This window comes from Phyllostomus discolor, chromosome 8 (genome assembly GCF_004126475.2).
Source record: "Phyllostomus discolor isolate MPI-MPIP mPhyDis1 chromosome 8, mPhyDis1.pri.v3, whole genome shotgun sequence".
Taxonomy (NCBI): domain Eukaryota; kingdom Metazoa; phylum Chordata; class Mammalia; order Chiroptera; family Phyllostomidae; genus Phyllostomus; species Phyllostomus discolor.
In genome coordinates, this window is record NC_040910.2 from 95,227,477 (window position 1) to 95,244,648 (window position 17,172).

At 38.6% G+C, this 17,172-nt stretch overlaps 2 protein-coding genes across 5 annotated transcripts in view; both read left to right on the forward strand.

The window, feature by feature from the left end:
* Positions 1–13,314, forward strand: part of SKA2 (spindle and kinetochore associated complex subunit 2) — a 29,032-nt gene extending 15,718 nt beyond the window's left edge. Inside the window, exons 3-4 of the mRNA XM_036033651.1 lie at positions 4,190–4,366; positions 11,629–13,314. Of these exons, the coding sequence (XP_035889544.1) occupies positions 4,190–4,366; positions 11,629–11,697 (246 nt within the window). The 3' untranslated portion in view covers positions 11,698–13,314. The remainder of the gene's footprint in view (positions 1–4,189; positions 4,367–11,628) is intronic.
* Positions 13,315–14,957: 1,643 nt separating this feature from the next.
* TRIM37 (tripartite motif containing 37) overlaps positions 14,958–17,172 on the forward strand; it is an 89,290-nt gene continuing 87,075 nt past the window's right edge. Inside the window, exons 1-2 of one of the 4 annotated variants that reach the window (XM_036033652.1) lie at positions 14,958–15,342; positions 17,003–17,104. In XM_036033652.1, coding sequence (XP_035889545.1) covers positions 15,322–15,342; positions 17,003–17,104 — 123 coding nt within the window. In that variant the 5' untranslated portion in view covers positions 14,958–15,321. Of the gene's footprint in view, positions 15,343–15,720; positions 15,740–17,002; positions 17,105–17,172 lie in introns of those variants that run through there. The other 3 variants (XM_036033654.1, XM_036033653.1, XM_036033655.1) reach the window with 3 other exon arrangements.

Below are 17,172 nucleotides of genomic sequence, written 5' to 3' on the forward strand. Positions count from 1 at the left end.
GCATGAATCAGTACTTTATTCTTTTTTATAGCTGAATAATATTTCATTGTATGGCTATACCACATTTTCTCATTTATTCATGAGTTGATAGACATTTTGGTTATTTCCTTCTTTTGGCTACTATGATAATGCCACTCTAAACATTAATGTATAGGTTTTTGTGTGGGCATTTGCATTCATTTTTCTTGTGTATATACCTAAGAGTAGACTTGCTGACCATATGGTAACTCTACATTTAATACTTGGAGGAACTGCCTATTATTTTCCAAAGCAGTTACACCATTTTACATTCTTAGCTTTTTTTTTTTTTTGGTGGTAGAATATGCATAACAAAATTTACCATTTCAACCATGTTTAAGTGGTATTAAGTACATTCACATTAAATGCAACCATTACCACCATCCATCTGCAGAACTTTTCATCTTTCCAAACCGAAACTGTGTATACATTAAACAATAACTCCCCCATTTCCTCCCCCCCTCAACCCCTGGCAATCACCATTCTACTTTATATCTCTATGAACTTGACTACTCATGGTGCATTAAAAAGTGGACTCATATAATATTTGTCCTTTTGTGATGGCTTATGTCAATTATTATAATGTCCTCAACATTCATCCAGGGTGTAGTATGTATCAGAATTTCCTTTTAAGGCTGAACAATATTCCATTGTCTGTATATACCACATTTTATTTATCCATTCATCTGTCAAGGGACACTTGGGTGACTTCCATCTTTTGGATATTGTGAATAATGCTATTGTACATAGTTGTACATATATCTGAGTCTTCGGGCTGCTATAACAAAATACCACCGAGTGGGGCCATGTAAACAACAGAAGTCCAAGATCAAAGTGTCAGTATGCCCTCTTCTCTTGGCTATAGACTTTTGATTATATCTTCACGTGGCAGAAGGGAAAGATCCCTCTGAGGCCTCTTTTATCAGAGCATTAATTCCATTCCTGATCACTCTGACCTAATCACCTCCTGAAGTTCCTACCTTCTAATTCCATCTCCATGGGGGTTAGGTTTTAACCAATGAATTTTGGAAGGACACATTCAGACCACAGTAGTTATGGCTCTGTGGATACTGCTCTTGTCTATGTCATAGTATACTATATTTGCTTTTCCTTTCTTACACAACTTGTTTTTCTGAAGCTAATAATTTATTTATTTTTCTTCAATTTGTTTAGTTTTCCTGTGCATTTATCATTAATTATTGACAAATAATTAAGCCTCAGACTTTCCTAACAGAACTGTAAAACTCTTGTCAACATTTTCAGGCACATCACATGATCCCTTAGTTTCATTTTTTTTCCCATTTTCTTCTGCAACCCTTCTTGTGCTATCTTTCTGCTCCAATCTGACCCGCTTAACAGGCCCCTGCATGGCTGTGTTTCTGGGGTTTCTTTACCATCGTTTCTGTAATTTCCTTTGTTTTTCTCCTAGTTTGGATCACATGTTTCATTCTTCCTTGGTTTATTTCCTTGATTGGGTGGCACATATCCTTTAGAAGCTTTTTGAGGAAGAATACACAAACGGCTAACTTTTTGAGATATCAAATGTTTGAAAATATCTTTATTTAAGCCTTATTTAAACCTTTAGTTAAGAGATGGTTTGGTTGAAGACGGAATTCTAGATTGGAGATTATTTTCTCTTAATTTTAACATTATTGCTTTGTGGTTTTTTAGCTTCCAGGGTTCTTCTTGAGAAATAGATGCCATTCTAATTTCCAATCCTTTGTGTTTGTGTTTGTGTTTGTGTTCCTCCTTCTTCTGCCCTCCCCCCATCTCTCTTGGAATGTAGAGAATATTTTATCCGTTTTGTGAAATTTATTTTAGGTTACAGTATAGGTCTTTTCATTAATTGTGCTGTCACTCGGTGGGGCTCTTTAAACCTGAAAACATATGAATCTGAAGTTTTATATATTTTCTTACTCAGTATACTCATAAGAAAATAAATCCTCTTTCATGGCCTTTCCTATTAGTGAGATATAGGACCTCCTGGATCTATCCTCTACTTTTCTTATCTTTTCTATTTTCATTTTTATGCACCCCCCACTACCTACTTTTTAGGATTTATTTTTTTACTGTATTTTTCCAGTTTTTCTACTGGAGATCTTTTATCCAATACAATGTCCAGAATCTAAGAACATGATGTGAAATGTACTCCTGAGAGTGAGAGGACAGGTCTCACCGTCATTGTGGGTGTGTATTGAGTAGATACACCAAAAGGCAGCTTAATATACTTTTGGTGTTATGTATTATTTCTTTGCCCATATCAAACATACCAGTAAGAGTTCTTTTTTCATGCTGTCTTCTGTCCCTTTTCCTACTTGTAATGCTCATGCCATAGGTCCAGATCACTCTCTGTAGAATTATTTTAGCAGTCTTTAACTTAGATTTTTTTCTTCTTATTCCTTCCTGTTGGAATTTATTTTATTTTAACTTTATTATTTTTTTTTTTTACTATTTCCATCATCAAAAGCTTACAGAAAAATCTCCAAGGAAGAAGGGAGTAGAGGGCCATGAACTGAGTCTCTGCCTATAGCCATGATGTAGGGTCCATAAAGGAGATATATGAAGAGTAGGAAGGTAATCAAGATGCTATAATTTTATGGAAATCATGACTTCATTTTAAGGCCCTGGCCAGGGAGCTCAGTTGGTTAGAGCATTGTCCTAATACGCCAAGATTGTGGGTTTGACCCCAGGTCAGGGCACATATAAGAACTGACTAATGAATGCATAAATAAAGGGAAGAACAAACTGATGTTTCTCTGTCTCACCCCCCTTCCTCTCTCTCTCTAAAAATCGATCAATAAAAATTAATTTAAAAATCTTTAAAAAGGGAGAAGGTTATTAAAATTTTATTCTATAGGGCAAGCCCGACCTTTAAATTATTTAAAATAATTTGGCAAAGAATACTAGTCTATGGGTATGTTAAACTGAGGATTTATATTATAGGACCTCAAAGGTTAGTGGCAAATGGAGTGAGAAAAATGAAACTGGTTTTGAAGTGACAACAGAGTCAAGAGAAGGAGTTAATTTTTCCCTCAGTGTTGGAAAGACTTCTATATATTTGAAGTCTCTACAAAGGGTATTGAAAAGGTTATTGAAATAATAGGAAAGTTAAGATTATGGAGGATATGAGACGAAACAACAATAATAATGGTAGTGTTAGGGGGTTAAATATGGATGAGAGCGTCCATAGATGTTTTTGTTTTGGGATCCAATGCCAGAAAGATGGAGTTTTTACTAGATGTTTTCTGCCTTCTCAGTAAAGTAGTTGGTAAGGTCCTATGGCAGGAAGGAGTAAATGGAAATTGATGGAGTAGAGAAACTTTGGAATAGCTAGTTTTGAAGAGTTTGCTAAGGAACCATCAGGGAATGAAAGGAATTACCAGGTAGCAGAAAGGACCCAGTTAAAATGAAATGTCTTTTATGGAATAGTGGTTATATTCCAAAAGAATTTGAAAAACCAATTTAATATATGAATATAGTTGCTTGAGTGGGCATAATTTTATGTAGTGAAGTCAATGAACTGGCATTTATACACACTTTAGCCCCATGGCAGTGTACTTAAGAGTTTTGTAAGTGGTTTCAAGTTGTCTTATTCTTTAACAACAAATTAATATAGTCCTTTAATCATCTTCTGAATGGCATTTAGAATTATATTTTAGAAATACTATGTAATTAGTTGTTGTGAACTATATATCAAATATTATGAATTATGAATTTAAAGTGAGCTTATTTGCTGTTTAATATTGCTTTTTCTGGGCTATTTCTATGCATAGGCTTTATTCTTTTTTAATTTTTATTTTTCAATTAGAGGTGATGTTCAGTATTATTTTATATTAGTTTCAGGTGTACAACATAGTGGCTAGACAATTATATAATTTACAATAATTCTAGTACTCCCCCTGACACCATGCACAGTTATTATAATATTATTGACCATATTCCCTGTGCTGTACTTCTGTACCTACGCTTTAAAATCCCTGCAAATAGAATTTAGGTCTTCTACTTCCCTCTTTTGTCCCCTTCTCCATCCTTGTCACACAATTGAATAATAAAATACTCACAGTGTTTGATTAAGTGGATGGTAGAATGTGTTGTATGTACTTCAATTTTAAAAGAAACTTAGTTTTTTATTTCCACAATTTAGTATATATTAATTTTTTTCCTGTTGTAGAAAAATCCAGTTACACTCTTACAGGAATTGTCAGCAATAAAGTCTCGATATCAAACTTTGCATGCACGCTTTAAGCCAATTGCTGACGAGCAGAAAGAGACTAAGAGCCGCATTTGTGCTACTTTCAATAAGACTATGGCCACACTACAAGAACTACAGAAGCAAACAAACCTGGAGGTAATGCTTTCAGTTGACATGTTGGATTTTTAAAGTTTTTATTCTGATTATTGCTTTGAAAGATGAATCCTCAGTAACTTTCGTTTTAAAATTCAGCATTTAGTTTGAACTGATGATAGAAATGAGATTTTCTTGATTCCCTTTTCAGTTATTAACTCCTTCTATTCTAAAATGAGCATGTGGACATGGCATGGTTGATTAGGAGGTATGCTGTCTTTGATTATGTAGTCATGGCAGAAAAGGAAGTAATACTTCTTAAATCTACCAGCTCTGTTGGTTCCATAAGAACAAGTGAGACTGACAGTGATTTTTTGTTTAGTTCCCTGTTCCTTCAGTTGGGTTGGTGATCTCAGATAAGCCTGGCCTTCCTCTTCCCCTCCATTCCCCATCCTCTCTCCTCATTTAGTGTAAAATTCCTTACACTTGTAAGCCTCTATCACTGATTTATAAAACTCTTGAGATATGTCAGTAAAAAAGAGGAATGCGAGCTACTGACCTAGACACTAAAATCTTGAACAGTCTACTGAAGGATTTGGTAGTGTTTTTATTTACTATTATGGCAAACTTGGGAGCTTTTGAAAGAAAAGATAAACTGTATGTAGATGGAATTATAGAGTAGAACTTAATTATCTGGACAAAAGATGGCCAACATGTTTTGTCTCAGGTGCCAACTACAGTCATTTCCGTGGTAATAGCTGCTTAGAGTGCTGTATTAAGTAGCTGTCTCGGTGTGGCACAAAAGCTGTCTGCTGTGGGCGTGCTCCTAGGGGCAGCATTGCGGTATTTATTTGCCAACTCTGGACTAAATTATGTTGTAAGATACTTGACTTATGGGCTTGTAGGTAGAGTAAATCTCAAAGGTTGATTACCCAGGTCAATTTTATCAAGAATTCTTTATATTGCCAGTGAAAATAATACGTGGTTAAAAAAGATAAAATTATACCTTAGATATTTCTGTTATGTCATGCGGAGATGAATAGTGGAGGAAGGAAGAGCAATTAAAAAGGGCACAGAGGTAATAGGAATAGGAATTTTTTTTTTAAGATTTTATTTATTTATTTTTAGAGAAGGAAGGGAGGGAGAAAGAGAGAGAGAGAGAGAGAAACATCAATGTGCAGTTGCTGGGGGCCGTGGCCTGCAACCAGGCATGTGCCCTGACTGGGAATCGAACCTGCGGCACTTTGGTTCGCAGCCCGCGCTCAATCCACTGAGCTATGCCAGCCAGGGCTAGGAATAGGAATTTAAAACAGTAAAGGTGGCCCTAACCAGGTGGGTAGCTCAGCTGGTTGGAACATTGTCCCAATGCCCCAAAGTCGCAGGTTCCATCCCCTGTCAGGGCACATACAAGAATCAGCCAGTGAGTGCATGAGTGAGTACAATAATGAATCAATCTCTCTCTCTCTCTCTCTCTCTCCCTCTCCCTCCTCCCCCTTCCTCTCTCTATCTAAAATCAATAAATAAAAATTTAAAAAGAAAAAAAAACAACAGTGAGGGTGGTATCACAAACTAATACATAGAATGCAAAAAAGTATGTATGTAACTTTTCATATGTACAACTCAAATTGCATATTCTTTATTGTGTATGATTGGAGCCTGACAATAGAAGTACGTACACTTGTTCTAAGGACATCTCAAAGAAAGATTAAGTGTAGTCCTGGTTGTACATATCTATATCTATCTATTTCTCTATCTATCTCTCTATATATAATCTATATATATACATATATATCTATCTATCTCCACACATTTATTGAAGCACAGAATAAATTTGGGTGAGTAAACAAAGAGTAGAAAAATGATATTCTGAATATTTCCTAAAAATTCTTCACACTTGATCCAATGAAGAGATGGTATATTTCTGACTGAGATTACAAAGTGGTCCAGAAAAATAGTTAGATAGTGGTGGGGATTTCAGTCATCTGAATATCTGTAAAGGTCTTCATTCAGTTAAAAGAAGAAGTATCTAAAATGAGCAATAATTATATCAAAGGTAGAAAGCTAAGGGAGTTTCACTTTGGATCAAGCAATGACGAATAAGGAAAGGTGACTTAATGATAGTTATAAAGCTTGAAAAAGGAGTCATATTTTAGAATCAGTGCTGGCTAAGTTGGAACATGTTGGATAACTGGGTCTTGTAGTTACTATTTTAAAAAAGAGGTAGTAGTAGAAAGTTCAGAGAAAATTTTTGCAACCGAAATATGGGAGAAAAGGGAGTGGCATCTGTAGCGAGTTGTATAACCAAAAGTAGTTCTATGAGCCCACAGTTTAAAGGACATGCAAGGCAGACCTTGTAAAGGAATTTCAAATATAAAAAGAGGTATATTGGTGATAGGGACAGAAGTGTGAGACTGGTCAAGAAGCCAAAGACTAGAGTGAGCTGAGGCTTCTGAAATTTAAAATAGCCAAAAGGGCCTTTAAAGTTATTTTGGGAACATGAAGAACGAGAAAGGGATAAGTATACTTAAGGCAAATTCTGTTTTGTTCATAAACGACAGAAAGTTATCCAGCCCTGGCCGCGTAGCTCAGTTTGTTAGAGCATTGTCCCAATGCGCCAAGATTGCCAGTTTGATTCCCAGTTGGGACACATACAAGAATCAACCAATGAATGCATAAAAAAGTGCAGCAACAAATTAATGTTTCTCTTTTCCTTCCTCTCTCTAAAATCAATACAAAATACATTTTTAAAAAGTTGTCTATAAACAAAATCAAGGCTATAACATCAAGATTTTTTATTTGGAAGGATAGAAAATATATTTGAATGGATAATATTCAAAGACAGCACTTGATTAATAATATTAAATTATAAATAGGGAAATAAGTACAGCAGAGGTAGAAGGGAATACATATTAATTTTATGTTTTTAGTTGATATTAAGTCATTGAGGTTTAAATATGTATATGAGGTTTAAAAAATTATGAAAGTGACCACCAAACACACTAAGAAGATTAAACTTGTACTAATAGCAGAGCAACCCCCCAAAAACAAAAAATTGCAATAATCAGAAAATTAAAAAAGCATTAAAAGTTATGTGGTATTCCACTGATACTGTATAACATTTGTGTTCAAGAAGAAAAATTTCTAAAAATATTAAACTGGTTAATTCCTAGAAAAATTCTTTGAAGATTTATTAAGTAGATGGTTTGAAATCTCTAGAACAATGATCAGAAAGAGCAACATGGATTGGTGAGAGCAAAGTCTTGCCTTAATAATACTATTTTCCTGTTTTTGAGATAGTACAAGGAAATTCTCTTAACTATTTCAGTTACAGTAAGGTGTGTGACTATTTTTCATTTAGTCCATGTGACTCCACTAAATTTGCTCCACTAAATTTGGAGCAAATGTTAGCTTGATCAGCCAAACCAGCTGGGCCATTCAATAGCCAAATGTGGCTATATAAATTAAAATTAATTAAATAAAATGAAAAATTCAGTTCTTTATATACTGATTGGACAGTGCAGATATAGAATATTCCCAGCATCACAGACGGTTCTGTGGGACAGCACTGCCCTAGAGATTCTAATTATATGTAGTTATATGCGGTGTTCTAGATTTGGCAGTGTCTGTAGAGATGGCCTAAAGTAGTCCCCTTATCCACAGTTTTGCTTTCCCAGTTTGTTACCTGTGGTCCAAAAATATCAAGTGGAAAATTCCAGAAATAAACAATTCATAAATTTTAAATTTCAACCTGTTCTGACTAGTGTGATGAAATCTTGAGCAGTCCCACTCAGCTTTGCCCAGGGATGGAAACCACAGCGTATCCACGCTATACATGCTACTTGCCCTACCTATCAGTCCCTTTTTAACTGTCTCAGTTGTCAGACTGACTGTCCCAGGATGGCAATCCTTGTGTTCAAGTCACCCTTATTTTATACTACTTAATGCAAGAGTAGTGATGCTGGCAATTTGGACATGCCAAAGAGAGGCTGGAAAGTGCTTCCTTTAAGTGAAAGGAGTGAGTATAATTACAATAAGATATTTTGAGATAGATCACATTCATGTAACTTTTATTACAGTATATTGTTATAATTATTCTATTTCATTATTGGTTATTGTTAATTTCTTACTGTGTCTTATTTATAAATTAAGCTTTATCATATATATGTATAGGAAACAACATAGCATGTATAGGGTTCAGAACTATCTCTAGTTTCAGGATCCATTATCTTGGGACTACTGTATATATTTAGGGAGATTTGCAACTATTCAAGTGATTCTTTAGGTTCTACTTCCTATTATTTCCCCATATAACACTTTGTTTCAACCAGCCTGTTTGCTGGTGCTGTGTGAAAATCCTTTACCAGTTCCCTTCAGCTTCTCTTTTCCCTTTGCTTTTGCTCCTACCTGCTTTTGTGAATACTGTTTGCTGGTTGTTTTCTCCACATCTGTTCTTCCTTCCTGCCTTACAGAGTACCGATATGCTTGAGATGTGTGCTATTCCTCACAGCCTTAGGCCTGAGATAAATAAAGTCAGCACTATCCTCAGCATCAGTGTGTGCCTGACTGGCAAGGGGAATGGATTTGCCTTTAACTAAATTTGATTTAGGAATGGGTTTTTAACTGAAATGACTTGTGAGAAGTCTGGAAGTGGGAAGTAAGGCCTTGAGTTTCCTCGCTGCTGAGAGTGCCCTGGGAAGAGAAAACTTTTCTCCTAAACATTTTCTATAGGTGTGATCCCCAGCACTGCTAGATCTATTTTCCTGTCAGCTTGAGGATAAAGCCACTATCAAGGATATAAGAACCATGAAATGGAAAAAAGAGTTCTGATATTCCTGAGCTGCTGAATAAACCAGCCCTGAAGTCTGCCCCCTTCTGTATTTATTGTGCAAAATAATATTTTCTTATCATTTATCCATTTTGAATGTATTTCTGTTACTTGCAGCTCAAAGCATCTTAATTATCCTTCAAAATTTAGCCCAAGTTTCTACTTCTGAGGAAGCTTCCAGGTTATTTTTGTTCACATTTCTTTATCAAAATACCTTTACAATGTGGCATGCAAACGTGACTTCTTTCGTTCTGTTAAATTATAGTCCTTAAATTATTTGATTTCCTGGTCTTCTTTCTTCAACTTAATTGCAAGTTCTTTGGAAGTTCAAACATCAAAGTACTTTGTACATAGATAGCCAAATAATCTGTTTTTTTCCTGCTTTCCTAAATTTGTGATCACATACGTGGTATGAGCTTATGGAAATACATTTATTGGTGTGATAAAGAAGGTCACAATTAGGACTTCCGGCCAAGATGGAGGCGTAGGTAGACTCACTGTGCCTCCTCGCACACCCAAAAGAACAATGATTTAAAAACAAAAAAACCCAGAACTGACAGAAAATCAAACTGTATGGAAGTCCGACAACCAAGGAGTTAAAGAAGACACATTCATCCAGACTGGTAGGAGGGGGTGGAGACAGGCAGCCAGCAAGAGAGGACTCCCAGCAAAGCAGTGGATTATGGAGGGGTGCGGCGTGGAAGGCTGCAGCTGGCCAGCAAGGCAGCTGCTGGTGGACCAGGTGGTCCTACATTTGCACGCAGATAAACCTGGTGAAACTGTGGAGCAGGACTGACCACCCAACCCAGGGTCCCAGCGCTGGGAAATAAGCCTCAAACTATTGATTGAAAACACCTGTAGGGGCTGAGGCGGGAGGGGAGAAACTCCCAGCCTCACAGGAGTTTGTTGGAGAGACCCACAGGGTCCTAGAAAGTACACAAACCCACACACCTGGGAATCAGCACCAGCAGGGCCCAATTTGCTTGTGGGAAGTGGGGGAAGTGACTGAAATCTTGCAGAGAGTGTAGCAAGCACCATTGTTCCCTCTTGGACCCCAGGCCCACATACAGCATCATAATCCAGTGACTGGGTTACCCCACCTGGGTGAACACCTAAGGCTCTGACCCTCACTATGTAACAGGCACATCAAGACAAAAAAAAAAATGGCCCAAAGGAAAGAACAGATCAAAGTTCCAGAAAAAATGCAACTAAGCGACGAAGAGGTAGCCAACCTATCAAATGCACAGTTCAAGACACTGGTAATCAGGATGCTCACAGAATTGGTTCAATTTGGTCACAACTTAGATGAAAAAATGAAGGCTATGATAAGTGAAATAAAGGAAAATGTACAGGGAACCAATAGTGATGGGAAGGAAACTGGGACTCAAATCATGGTGTGGACCAGAAGGAAGAAAGAAACAACCAAACAGAAAAGAATGGAGAAACAAGAATTCAAAAAAATGAGGAGAGGCTTAGGAACCTCCAGGACATCTTTAAACGTTCCAACATCCAAATTATAGGGGTACCAGAAGGGGAAGAGGAAGAGCAACAAGTAGAAAAGTCATTTGAACAAATAATGAAGGAGAACTTCCCCAATCTGGCAACAGAAATAGGCTTCCAGGAAGTCCAGGAAGCTCAGAGAGTCCCAAAGAGGTTGGACCCAAGGAGGAACACATCAAGGCACATCATAATTACATTAGCCAAGGTAAAAATGAAGGAGAGAATCCTAGAAGTAGCAAGAGCTAAGGAGACTGTAACCTACAAAGGAGTTCCATCAGACTGTCAGCTGATTTCTCAAAAGAAACCTTGCAAGCAAGAAGAGGCCTGGAAAGAAGTATTCCAAGTCATGAAAGGCAAGGACCTACATCCCAGATTGCTCTATCCAGCAAAGCTTTCATTTAGAATGGAAGGGCAGTTAAGTGCTTCTCAGATAAGGTCAAGTTCAAGGAGTTCATCATCACCGAGCCCTTATTTTATGAAATGTTAAAGGGACTTATCTAAGAAAAAGAAGATAAAAAACATGCACAGTAAAATGACACCAAACTCACAATTATTAACAACCACACCTAAAACAAAAACAAAAGCAAACTAAGCAAACAACTAGACAGGAACAGAACCACAGAAATGGAGATCACATGGGGGGTTATCAACAGGGGAGTGGGGTGGGGAGAGAGAGGGAAAAGGTACAGAGAATAAGTAGCATAGATAGTAGGTAGAAAATAGGGGGAGGTTAAGGATAGTATGGGAAATGTAGAAGCTGAAAAACTTATAAGTATGACACATGGACATGAACTAAAGGGGGGGAATGTGGGTGGGAGGGGCTATGCAGGGTGGAGGGGAGTGAAGGGCAGTAATGGGACAAGTGTAATAGCATAATCAATTAAATGTATTTTTAAAAAAGAAGTTAACAATTAACAGACTGTAAAGATTTTTGAAAATTAAAGTATGTTTGCAGCCTTTAAAGGTTTTTGAAATAAAGACTTTGTTATTTGCTTTCTAGCTGTCACCACTGACTGAAGAAGAGAAAACTGCGGTACAACAATTAAAATCTCACATGTCAGACTTATGAAGAATGGACTTGCAAAGGGGAACTCCAATAAGGAAGAGATCGATTCCAGAGAGATTTAGGAAAGTGTCTTGTTAACACTTGGTGACCACAGGTGGCGGGGTATGGTGAAGGAGAAGAGTTGGCCTGGGTGACTAGAAAGTGATACCTTTCAGAAGAGAAGGGAATCTCTTCTCTTAAGATTAGTATCTGCCTAAGAAGGGCAGATATTAAATTTCAGCCAAAAGGATGGAATGGGAATAAAGAGATTTAATATATGTATGTACACATGCTTAGTTTTGCAATGTCATACAGGAAAGTATTAACACTCTTTTGCATCTGTTCTTTTATAATCAGGGTAACACCAATGTGCTGGCCCATCATAAAAGAATGTTTATATACTAACAGTCAGTCAAATATGAAAGCATGCTTTAAAAGATAGAAAAATATTTATATTATGTTACATATTATGTATATTACAGAATTTTCTATTTTTGAAAATTTTGAAGATGTGGTCACATTATCAGTGAGACTGCTATGTGACCTAGTCTCCTATAAAACCTAACTTTTGTAATAAGTTAGTTTTTCTATGAGAGCCTCACTTTTATTTTTGTCCTGTTCCTTCTGTTTACTGATGTTGAGGAGCATGAGTTCTGCTTTCAAATGCTTTTAGGCTATTCCTATTGTATTTCAATATGACCTTTGTTCTCCTTCAGCCTATATTAGTGTAATTGTTCATTTTATGTGAAAGATATAAAATGAAATCATAAGAGCACTGGTGACCCCTATTTGCCAGTTATGTGTCTTCCTTCCTCCCTCCCTCCCTCCTTTCTTTTCTTCCTTTCAAGGGGAGAGAGAGAAACATCAATTGGTTGCCTCTTGCACATGCCCTGACCAGGTACTGAACCCCCAACCCAGACATGTACCCTGACCAGGAGTCAAAGTGGCCACCCTTCCCATTGAAGAATGATGCCCAACCAACACGGGTCAGGACTCCTTATTTTTTAAAAATAACTTGACGATTAAGCAATTGTCCATAGTAGGAGGCAGATCTTGATACAAATGTTAATCACAGGGTTATTTATAATAGCAATACACACATCTGGCTAATAGCAGGCAAATAAGAAAATAAATCACAGTGTACCTATGCAGTAAGAGGTCAGAGGTGTCTATAAATTATTAGTTAAAAGTTCTGGGAAATGCTGAATGGGAAAGGGGAAGCAGATACGTATTGCAGTCTTGAAGACTGGGCTCTGACATCCTGAGATGTAAATAGCCAGTTTTAAATTCCAGATGTGTGACCCTGAACAAATCACTTAACTTTTATGTGACTGGATGGTTGGAAGCACGATGAGATGGTGTTGGATTTTGAAAGATAAAAATGAAGGATAAATGATCTTTCCATATATGTAATAAAAATGAGGCATTGGAAGGACTAGGAAAATGCATCAAATGTTGTGCCTGCAGGCTATAGGATTGCACTTTAATATAAAATTTAAAAATTTGTTATGAGAATATTTGTTCATCGACCAACAGGGAAAACAGGATTTGGGAGAGAGAAAACAGGGTTGGGAGTGTAGCTACAGTTAAAATTGTCCTGTCTTGTTTAAATATGTCAAGAACAGAAAGTGCCCCCTTTTTTTAAATTACACAAAAATAAGTCACACCTTTGTAACATATTAATTTTATTCAGTACTCAGGCAATTGATATTAAGGATGTTCCTGTACATAATAATTGTTATGAATTTTTCAGTCACAGCTTAATCTCCCTAAGGTAGTTTTGTCCATGGCTCACGTAGTTTTTTAAAAAATTGTTCTTGCCCACTACTTATAAGAAAGTCCAAATGCTCCCTGACTGGTGTTGGCTTAGTGGGTTGGGCATCGTTCCCCAAACTGGAAGGTCGCTGGTTCAGATTTTGGTCAGGGCGCTTGCCTGGGTTTTGGGCCAAGTTCCCGGTTGTGGGTGGTCAAGAGGCAGCCTGTGGAATTTTCTCTTTCTCTCTTTTTCCCTTCTCCTCTCTCTGAAAATGAATTAATAAAATCTTTAAAAAAAGTTAGTGCTTTGAAATTCAAGAACTTTCACGGTTATTGTTGATCCTCTACACGTACATTCTAGGTTGGGCTAAGTGTAATAGCTGTTTGTGAACAAACCAGAAAGAAAAAAATTAAATTCAAATTACCGTATTTTGCCGTGTATAATGTGCTCCTATACATAATGCCCACCCACATTTTTGACCCAAACTTTCAGGAAAATCTTTCAATTATTTATATTTAGAAACAAAACTGATTATCATATTCCAGGGTATTTTGTCTACAGATTTGTTTTTCCTTTCTAGACTTACACTTTTAATGCATAAGCATAAATAATTAAGAACATTTATATAAATACAGAATTAGTACTATGTACGCATAACGTGCATTCTTACCTTTCCCTCAAAAATTTGGGCAAAAGTGAGCATTATACACGGAAAAATAAGGTAAGAATTTGATGCACGTCCTAGTCTCACACCTTGAGTTCCTGCAATAAACATCTCTTATGCTAGAAAATTGTAGAAAGCAGCCGCCGATATTGCTGGATACAGCTGATACCCATTTGCAATTGGTCCAGTCTCATGGCGACAGTGCACCTCAAGCGGCAAGAAATGCAGGCTCCATGGTGTGGGTCTTAATGTCTACACAATCTGTGGTCCTGTTGAACCACCCCCGAAAAAAGAAACCACCCCTCTAGGCTTCAGTCTGGAGCTTCGCTTCGATAGGCGGGGCGGGAGCCTTAAAAACCTGAGACTCTGAGTTTCCTCCCAGAGAAAATAACCACTAGCCAGGAAACCTCTGCACCACGGTTTCACAAAGTGCGGGCCATTAACCACTACCTGCCAAAGTCGCCGAGAACCGTAGTTAAAAACGCGGATTTGGTGCGGCCTAAGCCTCTGGAATCTCGGAGACCGAATACCTAAGAGAGTGGCTCCAGAATTTGCGTTTCCCACAAGCATCCCAGGTGACTGTTCTTTGGCGCGCAAGTTTGAGTTGGGATGGGGCACCGCCCCTACCACGAGGGACCGGGCTCTCCCAATCGCCACGCTCTCTACCTCCCGTATAATCCTGGAGTCGAAGGCACGCAACCCTGCAGTAGCAAACCGCCAAATCTCGTGTGCGACCCCGCCCCGCGGGAACTAGGTGCCCGCCTCTCCGCCCCGCTCCCCTAACGCTGCGTCCTGCGCGCATGCGCGCCGCGCCTCCAGCTGCCCTGGTTACCGTTGGTGTTTGTGAATTCCCTGCAGCGACTTCTTTGCTGGAGACCAGCGCCGCGGTGTTTCTGCAGCGGTTCGATACGCGCGCGCCCGCCGGCTCGCGTCACGTGGGCCAAAGCTACCTCGTGGTCCCCCGCTGGCGGCTGAACCGGGAGGAAGGAGCTGCGGCTACCGCTCGCCCTCCCACAGCGCCCTAGGGCGGGCACGCGGATAAAAATGGCGAAGTGGGGGTAGCTGGCGCCGAAGCGATGGGGCGCGCTAGTGGGGCGGTCGTTGGAACCTCCTAACGTGGGCGCCGGGTTCTCCGCAGCAATTGGAAGTGGCGACCTCGGGCCGTCACCTACTAGGTCAGACCACGGACTCCGTGGGTCGCCGAGGGCCCCGCCGGGATTCGGAGGCAATGGATGAACAGAGTGTGGAGGTGAGGGGGCTTGCGGAGGTTGGTGGTTACTCTCCCCCGGCCACCTGCTGAATGCTTTTTAATGGGGTAGCCTTGTCCTAGTCCCGTCTTTGGTAGAGCACCTTGCGCCGCTGCCGCTGTGGAGAGGACTGGCCAGGTGTGAAGCACGCTGTGTTTCTTCTGCAGCCCTCTGGTCCTTTTGCTCTGACCGTTCCCGCAGTCAGGTGGTGCGTATCCTGGCGTTTTCAGGTTGCCTCCGCGGGTGCTCAGTCCCCACAGGGTTTTTGCAAACTACAGTCTGTGCACGGCAAAACTGCAAATTCATTAGATGGACGTGCCCTACCACTCGCAACCAGTTCTTGCGAGTTCCTGCGCGGATCCAGATCTCCCTCCCAGTGGGTAATCATTCCTCCCAGCGGTACATTTTGTAGACTTTTGCCCTTCCTGTGAATGAGGATATATATTCTTACTATCTTAATTTGGCTGTAGTTTGCCAGAACAACCTATTTTTATATCTGACACTTGTAAGCTGTGATTTAAAATGGTTGGGGTATTTACGTAAAGGCTAGGAACATAAAAAAAGGATTGGTTACTGGACATAATTGTATAATGTCTAATTTTGAACTTTCCAAATATTAAGTAGGTCTTTGCTTTTTAGTAAGGGCAGCGATGGTACGGGGCACTCCACTTGAAACTAGTTCACCCAGTGGTCTTATTGCCCGCCTTGATGCCCCCCACCCGTGTCTGCACCTCACAGGTTCTTTCTGGCCCTGCAGAATCATGATTAGACTTGAGTAATTTTCTTTGTAATTCTTCATGTGAAGGTATTATAATGGTTTGATAACATTGCCTTGGTTTTAATTCTCTGAAGAGTTTGGAGAGTTTAATTCTCTGGAATGGAGTAAAAATAAAGGTGAGTATTATAATAAACTTAAAATATTTAATAACCTACATTTATTTATGTTTTCTTGTCAGTTACTTCCTAAATTAATGCATAGGAGGCTTCTTGCAAAGAAAGTACTGTTTCTTCCATTTACGTGATCTTTTTTTCTTCCTAAAGCGTTGGTAGAGGGGCCACCAAAATTCTCTACAGTGGCAAAATCTCAGGCTCAAATAAGTAGCTACTTGGTTACAGCATCAGGGCAGAAGTTTGGATTTCTGGATTCTGAGTTCGTTTTTTTCTTGATCAAAGTACACTGCTATTAGAATAATCTCTTTTTAAAACTTCAAAAGAATTATATAAAAAATTCATCCCCCTTGGGGAAATTGGAGAAAAAGTAAAAAGTTCATATTGTTCCTTTAATCATGGTTTTCTTACCTTTAAATGCAGGCTTTTTTCCCCCCCTCTGTATCATTAAATAATTCAAGAAATATTTGCAGTGACTGTATTGTAATTTATGTTAACTGTGATAATTTAATTAATATTTGGGCTAGCCAGATTCTTGACATCATAATTAATGCTTCAGTGAAAATATATGTGCGAAAATCTGTGTGTTTGAATTTCATATCCTTTCCTTAGAATAGGAACATTGTGAAGCTTAGATGTTCTTGGATAACCTAGACCTGACAAAGCAAGTGCTGATATGAACTTAGATGTTGTTGAGTGAATTACTTGAAGCATGCAGTTACTCTTGATTCAGTAGTCTAATCTGGTGGACTTTACATCTTTTATGATTTTCAGAGCATTGCTGAGGTTTTCCGATGTTTCATTTGTATGGAGAAGTTGCGAGATGCTCGCCTGTGTCCTCATTGTTCCAAGCTTTGTTGTTTCAGCTGTATCAGGGTAAGTTGTATTTTTTTTTTTTCATTTTCTTCATTTTTTTTCTTATTTTAAATTTTGTGCCTTTTTAA